The following is a 20,778-nucleotide window of genomic DNA, read 5'->3' as shown; positions in this document are numbered from 1 at the left end:
CCCGAGTAGAAGTTCTTAATGTAGTCTAGCTTATTAAATTTTTCTTTTATGGTTTAAGATTTTATCAGTTCCAAGGTCATAATGATATTATCATACTTTGTTCTAAAAGTTTTATTGTTTTACCTTCACATTTAGAGCTGTAATTGTTGGAGATCTGTAATTGTTTAATGTGTGTGTGTGTGTGTGTGTGTGTGTGTGTGTGTGTGTATGTGCTAGATACTGTTTACTGAAAGGAGTATTTTTGTCTGTGGTGTCACTTTTGTTGTAAATCCCATGTACGTATATGTGTGGATCTGATTCTGCATTTGTTTATACTTGCCCCAGTAGCACATTCTAATGGTTAAATCTTTATAATAGGTTTTGATATCTGGTTGTTTCAAATCTTCCAGCTTTATTGTTGTCCTTTGACATCGCCTTGCTTACTCTTGGTCTTTTGTATTTCCATGTAAATTTTAGAATTAGGTTTTGGTTTATACAAATCAAGTGAAATTTATAGGATCATATAGGTTTTACATATCAGTTTTGGGGAAATTGATACCTCTATTGTGTAGCAGTAGTTTTAAATTCAGTCATGACATCCTTAATTCTTTTTGTCCACTTTTGTTTTTCACTTATCCTGTAAACCTGGCTTAACTTACCTGATCAATTTTCTTTAATTATGTCCCTAGGCTGCTTAAGAAAATCAAATAAGATTTTGATCATCTCTCTTACTTAAGATCTTGGTGCTGCATTTCTTATTTCTGAATTATTTCCTTTCCCTTTCCTATAGCAATTGTTCCAATCTTTGACAGCTCTCAAGTAACAGTATCTCCCTGCCAGTGCTAACCCTACTCTTAGTAGATTTACGTGTGTAGATATCTGAAAAGCAGTTGCTAAAGATACAGATTTCAGAGTCATTCATATAACATGGTACTGAAAGCTATAGCTATGGGTGAATTTGATCATATAGCAAATGTGTCCTGGGGAAAACAGCTTTAAAGTTTGGCTGAGTAGAAGCTAGAGAACATGATCACAAGGTCCATATAAATTGGAGGAGTACCAGGAAAGAGGTATCTCAGCGGAGATCAAGATCAGTCGGATAAAGAAGGGAGAAAGTTTCAAGAAGCAGAGAATGGTCAGAGTGTTAAATGATATGTGGAGGACAAGAGAATACTAACTGCAAATAGGCTAGTGGATTTGGCTAGTCACTTCTGCCAAGGTTAGTAGTCAGTAGATTGGAATGAGTGAAAATGGAAATGACCATAGGTTATTCATTCTTTCAAAAACATGGATTGAAAATGTAAAGGCAGAAGGTAGTCCAGTGATAAGAGTAGGGAAATCAGGATATTCTTCGTTAATGTCTGCCAGTCAGAGTCAGTTTGTACATAGTCTGCTCCTCATCCTGCTGTCTGCTATTTCTGTGTCTTATCCCAATCAGTAGAATCATCTTTTGTTTAGTTGCTCAAGCTGGAAACATTGGAAATCTTTGACTTTTCCCTTATTTCTCCTTTATCTTTCATTTAAGGGGACTTCTGATTTTATCTCTGTATTGCCTCCTTCATCATTCCCCGTTGATTTCTGTTGCATTCCTAGGCTGGAATCGCCTTTCTTAATAATCTCCCTAGAGTGGCTCTCTTTCTGGTGCTTCATAATCTCTCTGCTTCAGTCTTTACCTTTGTTCATTCTTTATACTGCTTTTATTTATCATTCTAAAACATAGTTCAAAAAAAAAAAAAAAACCAGTTCCCATGGTATCTTTCCACTTTTAAAAATATCAGTTATCTTTCTACTACCTGCTACATATGGTATACTAATTCATTAAATTGGTGAATATTGACTATGTTCTAGACAGTGTACTAGGAAGATGGCTGCAGTGGTGGACAAGATAGATGTGGGTCTTGCTGCCATCTGGCTTAATGAAATAGATGGCTTTTTATAATTTGGGTCCTACCTTATCTTTTTTTGTTTGTTTGTTTGTTTTTGTTTTTCTTCTGGTACCAGGAATTGAACTCACAACTTTGCACTTGCCAGGCAGGCGCTTTGCGGCTGAGCTAAATCCGCAGCCCCTATTCTGTATTTTTTTTTGTTGTTGTTTGTTTGTTTTTTTCTTCTGGTTGGTTCTACCTTATCTTTCATGCTATGAAATCAGTGTGTCTGCACATGCTGTTTTCTATCCAGAATGCCTTCTTTTTTCTATTTGCCTGTTATGTTTTTCAGAGTAGACTATTTACAGTCCAGTAACACTTGTTTTCTTGTAATCAGCCATTTCTTCTAATTAACTAGTAAAGCATCTGTACGTGTTTAAATTTTAAGAACTATTCTGCAGCTAACAGCAGTTTGTACTACCTCTTCTGATTCCTGCTGTAAAAAAATTTTCAGTATCAACTCTCTGTAGAGCGTGATATCTATGTAGAGTTAAAATTTAATTTTTTGCTGTGACTCTCTTGAGTAAGAGTGAATGGAATAGAGGTGAAGAGCAGAAATAAGTGCTTGAATGTTTTGGAGAAATCCATTATGCCTATCTGACTTGTCTCAGAGCATCTTGAATTTATTATTGTATCTTTTTCCAATTTAGACTGATGATGAAGATGAGTCTTTTGTTCTCGAGGATCCCACATTGTTAAACATTGATACCATTGACTCACACTCCTATGATACTTCATCTGTGGCAAGCTCAGATAGCGGTGACAGAACCAACCTAAAAAGGTAAATATTCATGTAAATCACTTGCATATGGTTGAGGTATTTAATCATTCAAAGTGTCACTATCTTTGTATAGTACATTGTGGTCTGTTGAAGCCGCACATGGGAAATAGAAGGGCTGCTTGTGTGGCAACTGATTAGATCCTAAGGATTTCGGCACTACTGGGAGAAAAGATACAAAGGTGGGCGTTGTGACTGTTGTTTTTAGAACTCCCAGTAGGAAACTATAGCCAGGGCCCCCCAGCAACGGTAGAGCTCTTAGAAGGAGCGTAAGTCACACATGACATACAGTGTTAGTGGTGGAAACATAGAGCATAGTCCCTTTTGCCATCCTTCCTTCCCCTGTGCTCCCCACCCCCATTCTCCAGAGTCAGCTTCGCATTACTTCGCTCCTTTAGAGTGGATTCAGAGGAGAAGCACAGATATGTTTCAAGATTTGGGGAAAAGACTTCTAACTGCAAATAACTTCAATTTTGGCTGCTTTTCACTGCAAATTCTTGGAGACAACATGAAAAGGAAAGAGAAGTGGAGAAAGAATTGTAAATAGTTTATTGAATTCATGTGTAACCTTAATAAAGTTACCTATGTATTTTTCCTCCTTTTCTTAAATTTTGCCCTATCAGTGCTATCTTGTTTACCTTGTCATCTCTGGAGGGGTAGGTGCTGTTGTTGGTTATGCTTACTTGTTCATCACTGTGTCATCCAGATAAATAGTTTAGATATTTATCATGATCTCGTCACTACCCGCTTAAAACCTATAATGCTGTCTTGTTGCTTAGGTAATGAAGTCAGAATTCTTTTACGTGGCATCAGTCTGGGCCCTACTTACTGCTTTGGCTCGTCTCTGAGCACTTTCATGCCTGCAGCCCAGTCCATGCCTGTGTGTACTCACTGTTCCCTAGGCAGAGTGTATATATTTCCATCTTCATATTTCTATTCATGCTTTTTGCCAGACATTCATTGTGCATTCATTTTGCTAGTCATTTATCAAGGCCACATCAGACTTCTTTTCTTTTCTACAGCTATCCCCGATAACCTCTAAATAAACAGGGTTACGTTCTTTCTCATTTGCATTTCTTTACTGCTGTATTTGTATTTCTGTTATAATATTTAATCTTGTAAGAGTTACTGATCTCTCTGTCTCTGCAGTGAGGCTCGAAGATTCTTGACAGTAGGAAATGTGGCTTTCTTAGTTTTGTACCCCCCAGAGCATACATTTAGTCACACAGAGAAGGTTTTCAGTAATGTTTGGTAAAGATAATGAGTAGTGCAAAGTGAAAGGAGCAGTTACTAGGAGCGGCAGAGTATGGAATTGAGAAGGTGCTTATTTAAAGAATAGGAGGGATAGTCTTTGACAGGAGGAGGACAAGATGACAGGCAGGGGTAGGAAGGCAAGCAGAGGTAATGCAGACATATAAGGCAGGAAGAGTGATCTGTAGCTGTCTTCTGGAGAACAGTAGAACCTAAGGTGTTATGTAAGGTGGGCAAAGAAGGGTTTGAATCAACAGGCATGGAATGGTGACTTTATTCATTTTCCTTCTTGCACTTTTCTGAGGTTTAAGATAGGTTTAGTATATATCAAAATGTCTGTTAGATATCTTCTCTTCCTCTCTCTTTCCCTCTCTCCTTCCTTCCCTCCCTCTTTCTCTCTCTCTCCCTCTTAGTTTGGTGCTGGGGATTGAACTCAGTGTACCATGTACTAGGCAAGCACTGTACCACTGAGCTGTGTCCCCAGCCTTATTTATACCTCTTTTAAAAACAGAACTAACACATGACAGTGTTATTTTCTGCTTTTCTGATCTTTATGTGTTTTTTCCTTTGAAAGCATTGGGGTCCTGTCTTCTCAGTTTTTTATTGGTTCTTAAACATTTTCTTTTTTTTAAGGAAGAAGAAATTACCTGATTCTTTTTCACTCCATGGCTCAGTTATGCGACATTCACTTTTGAAGGGAATTTCTGCCCAGATAGTATCTGCAGCTGTAAGTATTTTGTTCTTTTCTCCCAGCTTTATAACCTGCAATGGCATAATGAAGTAGGAATGAGCATAAAACAAAGCACAGCTCTTCTCTTGGCCCGAGGCTTAAGAAAAATAGAATCTGACTTTCATGGTTTTTGTGTGATTATTTTCAATTCATAAGATATGGCTACACATCTTGATATAGAAACTAATGCAGCCATGAAAAAAAACGTCTGCTCAGAGTTTCTTTCGGGTGTGCCTAAATGGCATATGGCAGCGGCCTAAAAGAAACACTGCCTGCTTTCTCTTTACATTCCTTTTCGGGTTAGTTGCCATTGTGTGTGTTTGGTTGAGGAAATTTTTTTTTAGTCTTTTCTTGTGTGGAAATGATTGATCAGAATCTTTTACAACTGAATGATTTTTTTTTTATAAGTCTCAAGTCTTTTCATGTACCTTATTTATTCATACAACTTTGCAGGTAGGTAAAGCCATATCCTAGTTGACAAATGAAGAGAGGGGCTCAGAGAGGTGATATTAGCTTGTCTTACATTATTCAGTTCGGACAAGAACTAGAAGTTTTGGTTTTTCAAGAAGGTAAGAGGTTGATATAGAAGTGGCATTGTGACACCAACATTGCATTGTAATTTCAGGTTTATCAGAAAAAGCTCTTACTGCACATATGAAGAAGAAAGTGTTCACTCTGAGCAACTGATATATCTTGACTCAGCTCATGTATCATGAAGTCAGTGTAAATAGATGGTCAAGCAATGAAGGTTAGCCGGGCAATTGCCCTTCCTATTCTAGGTGGAGAGTAACTCATATTTGCCAGAATGAGAACCACCTGTTGAGGATTACATTTCCATGACGTTTTCTGAATTTAATCCTTATGTAGGTGATGAAATTCATTCTTTTCAAAATCAAGATGAACCAGAACAGTCATTTGACCCACCTGTGCAGTTTTAAAAATATTTTGAATAATGGAGACTGAACTAAAACTCAGACACTGAACAATGATTAGATAAATCTGTTATTTAAAAGGGTTTCTCCACCCTCTCTAAGAGGAGGGGAAAATTCTAATAAATCCCAGAGTGTTTGCATTCTGTTCTTATTTCATTGCTATGGCTGAGCTCCTTTGGTATGTTAAAATGAAAACTGTTTTTCCTGTGAGAGTCATCATATGGTGCCTTCCTAATTTTGGATTACCAGCTCAATTTAACTGCATGCTTTTTCTGTGATGGTTGGTTTATTAACATGTAAAACTAGTTACATTTTTGGGTATTTCTTCTGAATAGTGCCTTCAGCCTGATGAATAGTTATCAGGACTTCTTAGGACCTTGTTCATCATAGCTGTGGAGTCTAAGCATGAAAAATACTTAGGAGAGATGAAATTTTTGGAGTTGTAAACCTCATTGTTTAATTTTGGAATTTTTCTCAAGGTGATATGATGTGTTAAATTAACCTTTAGAGAGTTTTTAACATTTTAATGAGTAACCTTAAGGGCATTACAAATATCTTAGTGCAGTGCTTTTTCAGAAATCAGTCAAATACAAAAGAATCTCTTAGAGATGCCTATTAAAATGCGGGTTCCTAAGGATCATCCCAGACCTGCTAACTTGGAATCTAGCAGGGTAATGTCGGGCTCTGCATTTAAACAGGCATCCCAGGTGATTGTAATGTAGTCTGGCTTTTGAGAACCACTACCCTCAGATGTTACAGCACCAGTACTAAAATTCCTCAGTCTCTAAAATGATTCCCACATCTGTGCTTTTTAGCTTTTGAAGTCAGTCAGGTGACTTGATTTCATTATTCAGGTTCCATTTTGGATATAGTTTATGTTTTTCATCTGCTGTCTTATTCCTCTTTTTCCGTGCCCAGGATATAAGTCAATCATTTATCAGATATTTATTGCATACATCTTAATTGTGGAGCATTGTGTTAGCATGCTTTACTCACACGTGGGCATGTGCATGCATGCACACATATAATACTGAGTGTGTGCTACTCTAGAGCATTGCGTATGGCAGCCTTGGTGATTTTCTTCTGATGTTTCTGTGCAGTGGAGTAAGCTTTTTGGTTAGTACCCAGGAAGCTCTAAGTTGGGTAAATAGATTCTGAGGTAGTATAGTAAATAATTGTCCACACTGACAGGGACAGACAGAACAGATATAGAAGTGATATAAAGAGCCTGGCCTGGGAAACACTGAGTTTGAGACACACAGTTCTATCATTTACTGAGTAGCCTTGAGGAAGTCGGTTAACTTCTTTGAAACTTGATTTCTTAATCTAGAAAATGGGAATAGTACTGCTTTTCTATGTCCAAGTTTAAGAGTCAAACAGTATAAAATATGTGTATGAAAGCTCTTAGTTATTACAATGCTATATCACTGCAAGCCATTATTATTTACAGCTATGAATATTTAATTATCAAATAGATACTCTTTATACAGTTTTTTTTATGTTTCATTTGATCCTCAGGACAATTGAGGTAAGTAGGGAAGTATTTACAATTTCTTTGAACAAATGAAAATGCCGATACTCAGGAAAGTTAGGTGACTTTCCCAAGTTTACTGAGAAGGAGCAAAGCTAGCACTTAATGTTTTACTTTTTTACCCTTGAGAATGGACTGAATTAATCCCTTGGGATTTTATGTAGGGGTTAATAGGTAATCTGCTGGATAGGAAGCTTCTACTTAGAGGTAGTACAGTTTCCTTCTTCTTAAATCTTCATTGACTCCTACCATATTGTCCCTGTAGTACTTACAGTGAATTACATTATGTAAAACCGGGCCTCTTTCTTCTCTCTTTTTCCTTTACATTTCCACTTATAATCAGCACTCTTCTTGAAGCATCTGTTACAGCTACTAAAAGAAAATGATCCACTCTCCTGGTCTTTTATTTTGATGATATATGCAGCTTTTGTAGTTTTTCTTAGTTGATGGCAAAAATGAAGGTTCCACCTCTTGTCTAAATCAACTTGGATCAAAGTATATTTAAAGAGACAGCCTTGTACCATTTTCTGTTTTAAAATGAGACTCTTTTCGAATACATTTTTTTTTTTTTTTAACTCTTTTTAGGACAAAGTAGATGCTGGCTTGCCTACAGCAATTGTAAGTATACTTTAAACCTTTTGAATGTACGCCTTTTATTTGATTTGATTTTTATTATATTCTTATAATATTGAAAATTATAACATGAACTATTATGATTGCAAATTCATAAGTCATTTTACTTTCAGGAATCAGGTTTAAAATTTTCCCATGTTGAAGGTGTTCATTCTAATTTCTTGTCATTCTTTAGGCTTTTGTTTGAGATGCAGATAATGCAATCATGATTAGTGTTTCCCAGGTTTATTTGTAGGTAGTATCACCTCCCCCAAGTAAATTGCTTTTCCTGTGATCTGGTCTCCCTTTTATTGTAGGGAGTGGAAAACAGCATTCAGTGAAATCCCTTTGTGGTAAATATACGTTTAACAGCTCTAGACTCCACTGCCAAGCCTGCCAAATAGTAAATCTGTGGAGAACTGGGAGATATTGAAAGCACACTATGCCCTCTTTTCTCATCCCCCTCCAGCTGCCTCCTGTGGTTTTCTTATTAGTCATTTGGTGAGGAAATGGCTGAGTTTTGAACATTTCTGGTACCTCTTGGCTCCTGTGAGTAAACTGGGCAAGACTTCTGATATGCGCCTTCCCCACATCTCACAGGAAGCCCTTGGATGGCAAATAAGTGCCTCATACTTTGTCTGGACTCTTTTTTTTTTTTTTTTTTTTTAAATTGCTTTAGAGAAGGTTAATGGCATGTTTTTTGCCTATAATGTTGAACATATGATTTTTTGATAGTGTTTCCCTTAGAATACATTTAAAGGGATTCTCAGAAATAAAATGTCCTGAGTTTCATTTCCCGTTTGCTTCCTAGTTGAAATTCTTGTTTGTAATAGTTGGTATGTTGTCTGGTGCCTAGAGGAAAGCAGGCCAACAAATTTAACTCTGATTATTTCAAGATCTTCAATGTAATATCTTCAAATGTAATTTTTCCTTTTGGTTTCAGGCAGTCTCCAGTCTGATAGCAGTGGGTACATCTCATGGATTGGCTTTAATATTTGGTAAATTTTTTAAGTACTTTCCAACTTGTAAATATTAAGAATCCTTTTGAGTTTTTTAATGCCCTTTAACCATATTTTGCAAAGTGGACTTCATTTTCTTGAACAAAACGAGAAAAATGTGTAAAGTAGCAGTGAATAGTTTATAGTTAAAAATTTCTGGGAGATCCAACAATATGCTGCATAGAAGAAACACATTTAATTCACAAAGAAATTCATAGACTGAAAGTCAAAGGGTGGAAAACAATACTTCATGTGGCAGGAACCCAGAAAAAGCAGGGGTAGATATTCTGTTTGCGGACAAAGTAAATTTCAAGCCAAGACTGATTAAGAGAGATAAGAAGGTCACTATATCCTTGTAAAGGGAATAATCCAAGAGAAAGAGATAACAATCATAAGTGTATATGCAACATATACTGATTCACACTGATGTAAAACAAATATTAACAGGCATGAAAAATCAAATGAGCACTAATACAGTTGTATTGTTCTTGATGTCCACTGTCTCTACTCTTATTCAACATAGTCCTGGAAACTTTAGCCAGAGCAATTAGACAAGAGAAAAAAGAAAAGGAATAGTGATAGGAAAGGAAGAAGTTAAAATATCATTATTTGCAGATGAGATGATACTCTACATTGAACACCCCAAAAACTCTACTAAAAAACTGCTAGATTTAATAAGCAAATTCAGTAGCATAGCTGGATACAAAGTCAACACTCAAAAAATCAATAGCCTTCCTGTACACAAATGACAAATTCACTGAGAGAGAAATTAGGGAAACAGAACCTTTCACAATAGCATCCAGGAAAGGAAATACCTAGGAATCAGTCTAATGAAGGATGTAAAAGACTTCTTCATTGAAAACTACAGTACAGAAAAAGGAGATTGAAGTGGATATCAGAAAATGGAAAGATATCCCTTGCTTTTGTGTAGGAAGAACCAATATAGTGAAAATGGCCATACTTCCAAAATTGCTATACAGATTTAATGCAATTCCAATCAAAATTCCAATAGCATATCTCACAGAAATAGAGAAAACAATCCTAAAATTCATTTGGCACCAGAAGAGACCTAGAATAGCAAAGGCAATTCTGGGCAACAAAGGCAAGGCAGGGGTCATCACAATCCCTGACTTGAAATTATACAATAAAACTACTGTGATAAAAACATCATGGTACTGGCAAAAGAACAGACTTGAAGATCAGTGGAACAAATTAGAATATGTAGAAACAACTCCAAATACACTCAGTCACTTATGTTTGACAAAAGTGCCAAACAGTGGGTGAAAGATAGCCTCTTTATTAATGGTGCTGGAAAAACTGGCTCTGCACATGCCAAAGATAAAATTGGACCCATACCTTTCACCATCCCCTAAACAATTGGAAATGGTTCAAAGATCTAAATATTACAACAGAAACATTAACTCTGCTGAAAGATAGAATAGGTAGAACTCTTGAAGATACTGGTGTAGGCAAAGGCTTTATGAATAAATCCCTAATTACACAGGAACTATCACAGAGAATCAACAACTGGGATCTCTGCTTATTAAAAAACTTGTGCACAGCAAGGGAAACCACTAGCAGAGTGAAGAGATAACCCACAATGTGGGAAAAAATGTTTGCCAGCTCTTCCTGAGACAAAGGATTACTACTGAGAACATATAAAGAATAAAAAAATCAGTCCTTCCAAATTTAAAGACCCAATCCAAAAATGGCCATGAGATGAATACATTCTTCTCAGATGAAGAAATACAAACAGCAAATAGATATATGAAAAAATGTTCAACATCACTGGTCATTTGAGATGCAAATTAAAACAGCATTAAGACTCCATCTCAGCCTGGAAAGCATGGCCATTATTAAGAAATCGGTAGCAAATGCTGGAGGGGCTGTGGGGAAAAAGGAACCCTTCTTCAATATTGGTGGGAGTGTAGAGTGGTGCAATCACTGTGGAAATCTGTGGAGATTCCTCAAAAAACTAGGATTGGAGGTTCCATTTGACCCAGCCATTCCCTTTCTGGGTATCTTCCCAGAAAAATTAAAAGCATCATACCACAGTGATATATGTGCACCCATGTTTATAGTAGCACAATTTGTAATAGCTACATTTTGGAAACAACCTAAATGCCATCAACTGAGGAATAGATAAAAAGATATGGTATTTTTATACGATGGAGTACTACTCAGCTATAAAGAAGGAAAAGCCGGAGACTTTTATGGGTAAATGGATGCAACTCAAGACCATTTTCATAAATGAAGTAAGTTGGATATACATGTGTACACTCAGATACACATGTGTAAACATTGTGTTGTCTCCCTAGTGTGAGAATCTGAAAGAGTAAATAAAATCCACAATGTATGGTAGATACTATAAAATGGGAAGAAACTTCAAAAAGAAAGAGAAACTGGGATGGGGGAATGGAGAAAAGAAGAAAGGGAAAAGCAAAAAAAAAAAAACCATATATATATATACACACACAAAATAGTTAAGATAGTTATACCACTAATTTAGTTCATTGAAAGGAAAGGTTTGTGCTAATATTGTTTGGACTACTAAATGCCAATATCTTGTACTCAGAGTAACTAATTTAAAGATAACAATACACAATGTATTAACCATTGTTAACCTCCTGTTATCTTGTTTTGAAATTTTAGTTTTTCTCTCTTTAAAATTAAAAAAAAAAAAATTGCTGAGTATGATGATACATCGCTATAATCCCAGCTACTTGAGAGGCTGGGGAGGGAGATGGTCACAAGTTCAAGGCCAGTCTGGCCAACATAGTGAGATTCTGTTTATATATACATAACTTTAAAAATTATTTGACTCACAACTCCATTTCACTACTCATAGCAAGTCTTTCTTATGAGGTATATCACATTTATTGGCTTCTGTAGAACTAGACAAAACAGTTTGTCATCTTGTCTACTTCCAGTTGTTGGTGTTTATTTTTAAATTGTGATGATAGTTCAGTACTTGGTATTATCTTCAGGAAAAGGGATTCCTTAGAATTCTCGGTAATTTTCCAGGATTCTTACTGACAGTAAGTGTTCCGTCATATCCCTTCTGTCTTGGTTACTTTTCTCTCGTTGCTGAGACAAAATACCCAACGCCGAAAATGAAGGAAGGAAAGGTTTATTTAGCTTACAGTTTGTGGAGGTTTCAGTCCATACTTGGCTGGCTCCGAGGCAAAAGGTAGCAAAGCAACAAGAGCAAAGGGGGGAATGGCAGCCGAACAGCAAACAGCCAGAGCAAAAGGGAGGAATGGCGGCAAGCAGCTTCTTTGTCCCTGCCTTACTTTGTAAACAGTACTTTACAAACAGTACTTTACTTTGTAAACCCCTACCTAAGGGGCGTGTAGCTCTCACATAATCTCCATGCCCTCCTCTTCCACAGGCTCAGGATGTATACAAAGTAAGTATCCTGGCTTCCTGCTGAGTCACTTAGCCAAACCTCTAGACTCCCCAAGTTGACACAATGTTTCAACCATAACACCTTCTCAACTGAAAAATTTTTTAACCCATAATTACATTGTTTTCTTGGTTGAGAACATGAGTAGTTATTTGCATAGATGTTAGTTATATTTTCTCATTTTTTTCCTTGACACTAAATAGTTTCATTAGTCCTTTGCTTTTGAATTCGTGTGTGAGCAGAGTGTTTTCTGCTGTTTTTCTTTTTCCTCTTTGTTTAAAAACCATTAGATAACTTGATGATAACTATATTTAGTAAGGAATGTTTGCTAAGGACTACTTGAGAGTACTTTAATAACAGAACCATAACTTGATCTCTGTGGAGCCTGGCATCTTTATTTACTGTATTTTCATTGTTTTTGAAAAAAATTAACTTTCTATTTATAAACTTTCTGTTGTGGCAAAAGCTTTATTTAACATGAAATTGTAATATCCAGTCATTTCAAAAGTGATTAATTCAAATAACAGAGTTTTATTGCTTGGGGACCAGAAGACTGAAATAAAAATATGTTTTCTTTGAAAGAACTTTAGAATTTATTTTTTAAATAATACTATTTTTATTACTGTATAATCAATATATATTCATAGAAGAAAATTTAGAAAACATAGATGAACAAAAAGTTGAAGATATAAAATACCTAACTAACTCTACTATCCAGAAACAATCCTTAACAGTTCTATGAAATCTAGTCATTTTTCTTTTCTTTTTCTTTTTTTTTGTCAATACTAAAGGTTGAAGCCTTGTGCATGCTAGGCAAGCACTTTGCCACTGGGCTACATTCCCAACACTTTTTATATTTTATTTTGAGATGGGGTTTCACTAAGTTGCACAAGCTGTCCTTGTCCTTGAGATCCTCCTACCTCAGTCTTCTGAAGAATGTGGGATTATACTATAGCATAGCTGGCTCCTTTGTAGTCTTTTTATCCTCATTAAGTGGGATCATGTTAATTTATGAACTGCTTTTCATTATGTATTTGTAATACCATTTTAATGATATATAGTATTTTTTAAAATGGATTCATCAGAACTTAACTTGACATCTCCAGACTTAAGAATTTATGTTCTCTGTCTCTGTCTCTGTCACTGTCTCTGTCTTTGTCTCTCTCTGCCTCTGTGTCTGTCTCTCACTCACTCTCACTGACTTGGGATTGAACCCAGGGCCTTCACCTGAGTTACATCACCAGTCTCCCCCTCTTTTTTTTTTTTTTGAGACAGAGTGTCACTAAGTTCCTGAACTGCCTAGGCTGAACTTGTGATTCTCTTGTCTCAGCCTCCTAGAGTACTGGGATTACAGGGATGTACGACTACCAAGAAAGTATGCTAAGTTGTTTTTAACAGTAATGTGATGATCATCTCCTTTTGTGCATTTTTGTGTATGTGATTAGTTCCTTAGGGCAAATTCTAAAAGTGGAAGTTCTTGGGCCAGGACATGAACATTAAAGACTTGATGTATATTGTTTGATTGCCTTTTGGAAAAGTTTTGCCAGGTTGGCTTCCTGTCAGGTACAAGAATGCTTAATTTCCTATAAGGGTATAAGTGGTGTTGTGTTGATAGACTTGGGAAATGATCTCACAGAGTCTTTTTCTTTTTGTCCTTTTACTTTACACATGAGATGATTGAAGAGCAGAGACATTAAATGACATACACAGAACTAAGTTTAGAGTCAAAGGCTACTGAATCCTAAATTAGTGCATTTTCATTCTTCCAAGTAATCCCCCTGTTCTGAGAGCAAAAGAGGCAAATTCCAAGATACAAAGAAAAGAATAGAACTAAGGTGATAGAGGACAGAATGTAATGCATGTGTTTATCTGCTAGCAGAATGCATGTTGGTCTTTTTGTTTCCACTCACCAGTACTCACTTTTCTTCAACTCTGTCTGCTTTGACATCCCTTCCTTACCAAGCAGTTGTAAGAATATGTGACTGCTTATAATCAAACCCATGTAGAGCTTACTGCAAACAAATTTAAATGAATACTTCAAAAACTAACAGGAGAGAATAATATATTATCTTTTGATGCTGTCTCCTTCATTTCCTTGGGCCTGGTGCCTGTTTTTTTAGATCCCCCAGCAGCTTTCTTATAGATACAATGAAAAGTAATCTTTTATTATGGTTTCATGGAAAAGAAAGTATGCCAAAGTGAACATTTTGGAAAGAATCTTGGTATTCTGGTTGTGCTTTGGGCTTTAAGAGTGTAGCTAATAATTTTACTTATTATTGTTTGTAGGAAACAGATGTTTGGACAGTGCTTTTTAACAAATGGATTAAAATATGCTTGAGAGCACAGGAACAAATGGCAGACACTGCAAATTGTCTAGACTAGAGGTCTGGGTTAGATCTGATCTTTAAAAAATATGTTTTGATTGCCGGTCTCCCCCACCACCCCCCGCCCCAAAATACGTCTTTGTTGATCATAGAAGAAAGTGTAACAGGAAGAGTTGCACATGCTTAAGTACTAGATTTTCTTTGAAATAGACACCTGCATTACTAAAATATTCATTGTAAGCTTAACGTATAGTGCCTATTCTTTTGGAATTCTAGGTGTGTAGCATTTTTTGTGTGTCTCGGTTGTCACCTTCTACAAGGTTTCAAAAGTCCAAATCTTAATGAAAATATTTGTGTAACCTAAGATTCTTACTTTTCCTTTCTATTTATTTACTTTTGGTTGTTAGTGTACCTTAGTAATTATATCTTCTAAATTGTTTTTGTATCTAACTAGAACATGGATTTACTTACAGTGTTATAATTTGAGTATTGTGCTTTTTTTCCAGAATCAATACCTGAACATAATCATAAATGCTAGACATCAGTTAATAGACATACATCATCAGTTAGTCAAATTTACTATTCTCACAGATAACTAAACTTTGTTGCTTATACTCTTGAAATTTTATCTGTATTTTCTCTGAACTTCTGAACTGATTTCTTTTTTTCTCTCTTTTGATCTTTTCTTCATGGATTCAAAAGGAAAAGGTATAGTAAATTTGGTTTGCATGAGTGGTTCTTTTACATTTGACTTTTTCAGTGTTGAAAGAGACTACCAATTATAGTCAGTGCTCTTGTAATTGAAAAATTAATGCAGAGACTTGTGAAAAGCTATACACACCTTTAATGCTTTATTTTAACCGAAAACCTGTTTTCCTAGTTGCTTGATACGACCCAAGCCTTTTCTTTGAGTTTGTATTTGCCAATAGGAGGTCTACAGCATCTTTTTCGGCATGACCTTTATTAATAATGGGTCATATAAAATTGAGGTACCTGTGAATCAGTCCATAAATACAGAATTCTAGATTTTAACAGAACTTTCCTTCAATCCTTTACTGTTACTTTGTTTGCACTCTATTTCCTGACAGTTTTGTAAAGTGACTGGCTTTCACCAAGTTTTTCTGAAACATCCTCTTAGTGTTCACAGAAACCACAGCTCGTTCTTTTCCACTGTTTCATCAGTTTATGTACTTTCGTGCCTTTAAAGTACAGTAACATTACAGTGGCATGAAGAGACACAGGAATGCACATTCTGACTCTTACTTAGTAAGCATCAGCCTCCCAAAAGGTGACCCATTAGTGGAGGACATTCAGGGTGCTCTGGTCTTCAGTCAGTGAACCTATGGAGGGAGTGAGAACTTCAGTCCTGTGACTTGATCAGATGCAGGTCAGGTAAAAATGCTTCTACTATTTTATGACCATTGGTAAAAACTGTTTCCTAATAAGATTTCCTTTCTTTTTCTTGTTTGGTCCTTTTGAATCTTTTAACATAATAAAGGCTAAGAAAAGAATAGTGTTGAAGAATGCCAACTACTGGCAAGTTAGAGTTCACACATAATTATGTTTGATTCCTTCTGGGATATAGGTGCTTCCTTGTATGATTGTCTTTGGAACTAATTAAAACAAACTAGAGATGAAAAAATAGTGGACTGACTTGTTTTTGGTACATAGAGTTAGAAATTCTTGAAGATTTTAGGGTAATTATAAACTTTATCCACTATATGTGGCATTTCTTTACTACTCAGTACATTAGTTTTAAGCCCAAAATATCCTGCGATCTACCCTGAGCCAGTATACTTTGAAAGATACTTAGGTAGAAAGTTACTTAGGTATGGTATCCCTTATCCATAGCACTTGGGATCAGTAATATTTCCAGTTTTGGAGGTTTTAGATTTTGGAATATTCATGTAGACTTCACAGGTTGAGCATCCCTAATCCAAAATCCAAATGCTCCATAATTAAAACTTTTTTGGGCTGCAGATACAGCTCAGTGGCATAAGTGCCTGACTGGCAAGCGCAAGGTCGTGAGTTTGATCCCCGGTACCGCAAAAAAAAAAAAAATTTTTTTTTTGAGTGTCAGTATGATACTCAAAACATTTTGAATTTTGGAGCATTTCAGATTAGTATTACTCAGCCTGTACTAATAAATGAAATAAATATAATTCATTGTAGTGTCAAGTAGATGAGCTTTTTGTGACATCTGTCTTCAAGTTCCCTTCCTTTGTAAGCTATATTATTGTCATTAGTAATAATCCCTTGCATTTGTACCTTTTAATAGTTTTGAATTTTCCATAGGCATTTTGTTGTTTAAGCATTGTGTGAACTCTGTGAAGCTTGAGGGAAAAGTAATAATCTCATTTCATATTTCTCACTGGGTTATCTGCTTCATAAGGATGCACTGTGGTTTTTTAATACTAAGTGGAGAGTCTCAACCAATATAATTTTATGTGAATTTGTAAATAACAGCCTAGATAGAGCTCTCATTCCCACCTTTCCTGCTTCTGTCCCGGTCCTTATGTTCTTTCTGTATAATAAGATTTAAGTGTTTTAAAGATGTTTTATGTCTGTTTTAGCCAAATACTTTCGCCAAGTATTGTTCACAGTTATTTGGATTACAAAATGTTTAGTTACTCTAGTAGGATAAACCTGCTGTTTTCTTTCCACAGAAATTCTACATTTTCTGAACTTAGTCTCAACTATGTAATAGCAAGTTTGTTAATATACCATAAAGATAGAATGACAATTGAAAAATACCTTTGTGGAGTCAGAGCAGATTACATTTTATATACAGTCCATCACCTGTGTACCATTATTTACTGCTTTGAAAAATTATGTATAAAATATTCTATAAGTTAGTTTGTCTTGAAAACTTAATAATATTCGAGGGACATTGAATGATTATTTTGTGCATTATCTTACTTTACTGATTTATTTCTCTTAGCAACACAATAAGATAACCTGTGTTTTTTACATTATACAGAAGAAGATAGGGAAGTTTAGAGAAATGAAGTGGCATTTCTAGAATTACCCAAACATACATTTGCATTATCTGTCATAGGAGTAGAGGTCGGATTAAATTTCAAGTGTCTTGTTTTACAGCCATACTACTTTATACAGGGAGACTATAACGATAACAAATATATTGTAAAAATCAAGAAAAAAATTGAGAATATTTTCATTGACACAAATTTGTAGGATATACATTTAATGCATATTTTAGGAGCAATGATAGTTGATAATTTAGTTTCCTGTCTTACCTAGTTTTTCATATGTGGGAACTATAGTCGGGAAAGCACAACCATGTTTGGGTGTTTAACAATGTCCTTTTTCTTCCCTCTTTTTTCCCCACTGTCACTCTTTTCTGTTTCCTCTTTCTTCAGTGGTATGCTTATTTATTTATTTATTTATTTATTTATTTATTTTTATTTTAAGGATAAAAGGAGGGAAACATTAACAGACATACAACATTTTACAACATATCACAAGCACAATACAGACAATACAGAGTTACAAACAAAGTGGTAGGGAATTAACAATGGTGGTTGTATTACATATTGATATCTTCAAAGTGGCTTCTCAGGTATGCTTATTTTTCATTTGATCATACTTCTCAGTTCTGCTGCCCATGTTCTTCCTTCCTTATAAGAAAGAATACATCTATTATCTCCTTTAAGTATGAACTTTGCTAACTCAGAAAGCAGCAGTGAGTGTATTGGTGGATCTGAACTCTGTAAATTTTGGCTCTCAAGCAGAACTACAAAGAATTTCAGCACTATGCTGTTTGAATAATACTCTGTGCCTTGAAGGCAATTGCCTAATACCTGAGTATTAGGCTTGAGTGAGATTTCGTACCACCCTCTTTGTCTTCTTACTTTCAATCTTATACTTCTTATACGTGTGATCTAAAGCAATGGTAAATATGAAATACTGTTACCCAACCCTCATATCATGACAGTTTGCAAATTAAAGTTATATACATAACCCATCAACTGTATAAGGTAGGCTTGACATTATAAGGCTCATGAAACTCTGTTGTAGAGAGGTAATTTCAGTAGAGCTAAATAAAACATGATATCATTTTAGACTTGGGTAAATTGTAGAATAAAGGGAAGATTTAATGATTTTGCTTAAGTTGAGGGAAAGAAGAAAAATTGGGAAGCTGATATGGCTATATGGAAAAAATTTTGAGGGACAGAAGAAAAATTGGGTGTCCAATATGGGTATATGGAAAAAATTTAAAATTTTGTAATTCTAGATGTGAAATAAAGATAATGACTTTTTAAACACATCAATCCTCCCATGTTTGAGTTTATTCCTTTTTGAATGTTTGCCTTAGAAGACTTCCAAAAACTGAATACTTTCTGTATACCAGATACACAATAGTTGTTTCAGATTTCCTTCTAGGGTTGGGTTGCTGGTAGAGCTAGGGTATGACTATCCAAAAAAAAATTTTTTTTTTTCATAATATTCACTTTGAATGGGAAAAGACTTGCCTCTCATTATCCTCTGCATCTGAGAATGAATGTCTTTAGGTTGTTTCTGATAACTAGATTTTTTCTTTTTTTTTTTCTTTTTCTGGTACCGGGAATCAAACTCATGACCTCGTGCTTGCCAGGCAGGTGCTGTGCCGCTGAGCTAAATCCCCAGCCCTGATAACTAGATTTTTTCTTATAGAAAGTAGATTTGTAAATGTGAAAGCTATTCTGATGATAGTCAGATTCCTGAGTAAAGGCACCAAGCTAGAAATTCTGGGAGTGTGAATTCATTTGTGGTATTAGCTCTCAGTGGGGTTATATTCTATTAGGGGAGGTAAGATACATCTCAAAACTACTGTAGCATGCAGATAGTTAAAGGGAGACATACAGGTACTGGGGGAGTCAGGAGAACTCTAGCTTATAGAAGAATAGTGTCTTTTTCATTTGTTTTTTCCTAAACAGTTAAATTTTGTTTTTTTATTTTTATTTTTATTTTTTTGGTTTTTCTCCGGTACCAGGAACCGAACTCACGACCTTGCGCTTGCCAGGCAGGCGCTTTTGCCACTGAGCTAAATCCCCAGCCCCTAACAGTTAAATTTTGTAATGCTGCTTACTTTAAACATTTTTTAATTTCATTGTTTTCAAGTGGGTACAGTCATAAATGTACACAAAATAAGCTTGCCTAAAAGAAGCCCTAGAGCAATTTCTTTTAAATATTAGATAATAAAATTTAATAAATGAGTGCCTCCTAGAAAAATGAGAGATGATTAAGGCAAGATCCTTGCCCTAAAGAATTTAATCTAGTGGAAATTTGAATTACTTGCTTTTAGCATATCAAATGTTATACTTGAAATAATTTTCTGGAGTAGTTTAAATGTTTACTCTGTAATTTTACTTGCACTGTTAATTTGCTCAGTAAACCTTTTCTTCATGGATAATATAAATGCAAATTTCAGTCAGTTTTTAAATTAACACATTTTGATTTTTGGAGTTTTAAAGCTCTTTTAAATGAAGGTGCTATTCCCTACAACCTTGCATTTTGAAAATGGCAATAAGTACAATTCTAAAATGAGGCAGCTAAAAGAGAGTTGGTTTGTTTAAGAAAAGACAGTATCTTAGGAATTGTTTTTTGCAATGCTGGGAATTGAACTCAGAGCCTCACACATGACAAGCAAGTGCTCTTACCACTGAGCTACATCCTCAGCCTTATTTTTTTCTTGCTACTTGCTAGTGACAAGTTTTGTATTACCCTTTTCTGTAGGTCTTACTGTTTCTACATTCATAATGTCTAATTGCCGGCTTCTAGTAGATGCTGAATATATTTTTAAGGGTAAATATAAAAAATGAATGTAACTTTATTATCTGCTTATTTTGATTCTTACCACTTCTCGAGTCTTTGAAAACAGTCTTGTGTTATATATATATATATATATCTACTCACTGTCTTCCATTTCTTTCACTTGATTGCAAACTGTTTTCCTTAGACCAGAATCAAGCATTGCGACTCTGCTTGGGGAGCACTAGTGTTGGAGGTCAGTATGGAGCCATTTCTGCCCTCAGTATCAACAATGACTGCTCAAGACTGCTTTGTGGCTTTGCTAAAGGACAGGTAAGGCCCAAACTTCCTTTTATTCATGAGGTGATGTTAAAATCAAGTTTTAAAAACTAATATCTTTAGATCAATATTGTGAAGACCAAAGTAGTTTATGAAATGATGTCTGTAGCGGTAACCTGAGATCTGACTCTCATTCATTTTAAAATAATTGTTATTGACTGGACTGGAGTGTATAATTTTTATAATTTTATAAGTTGTATGTCTATTTTTTTTTTTTTTTTT

General features: G+C 35.4%; 1 protein-coding gene across 2 annotated transcripts in view; it reads left to right on the top strand.

The window, feature by feature from the left end:
• Nucleotides 1-20,778, top strand: part of Vps8 (vacuolar protein sorting 8 homolog (S. cerevisiae)) — a 211,019-nt gene that overhangs the window by 17,404 nt on the left and 172,837 nt on the right. Inside the window, exons 4-9 of one of the 2 annotated variants that reach the window (XM_005383304.2) lie at nucleotides 2,555-2,685; nucleotides 4,567-4,660; nucleotides 7,712-7,744; nucleotides 8,682-8,736; nucleotides 15,169-15,174; nucleotides 20,426-20,550. In XM_005383304.2, coding sequence (XP_005383361.1) covers nucleotides 2,555-2,685; nucleotides 4,567-4,660; nucleotides 7,712-7,744; nucleotides 8,682-8,736; nucleotides 15,169-15,174; nucleotides 20,426-20,550 — 444 coding nt within the window. The remainder of the gene's footprint in view (nucleotides 1-2,554; nucleotides 2,686-4,566; nucleotides 4,661-7,711; nucleotides 7,745-8,681; nucleotides 8,737-15,168; nucleotides 15,175-20,425; nucleotides 20,551-20,778) is intronic. The other variant, XM_013513539.1, reaches the window with a different exon arrangement.

The sequence above is a fragment of the Chinchilla lanigera genome, unplaced genomic scaffold (genome assembly GCF_000276665.1).
Source record: "Chinchilla lanigera isolate Chin_1 unplaced genomic scaffold, ChiLan1.0 scaffold00019, whole genome shotgun sequence".
NCBI lineage: Eukaryota > Metazoa > Chordata > Mammalia > Rodentia > Chinchillidae > Chinchilla > Chinchilla lanigera.
The sequence above is the reverse complement of the archived record's forward strand: the minus strand, read 5'-3'. Positions and strand labels throughout refer to the sequence as shown.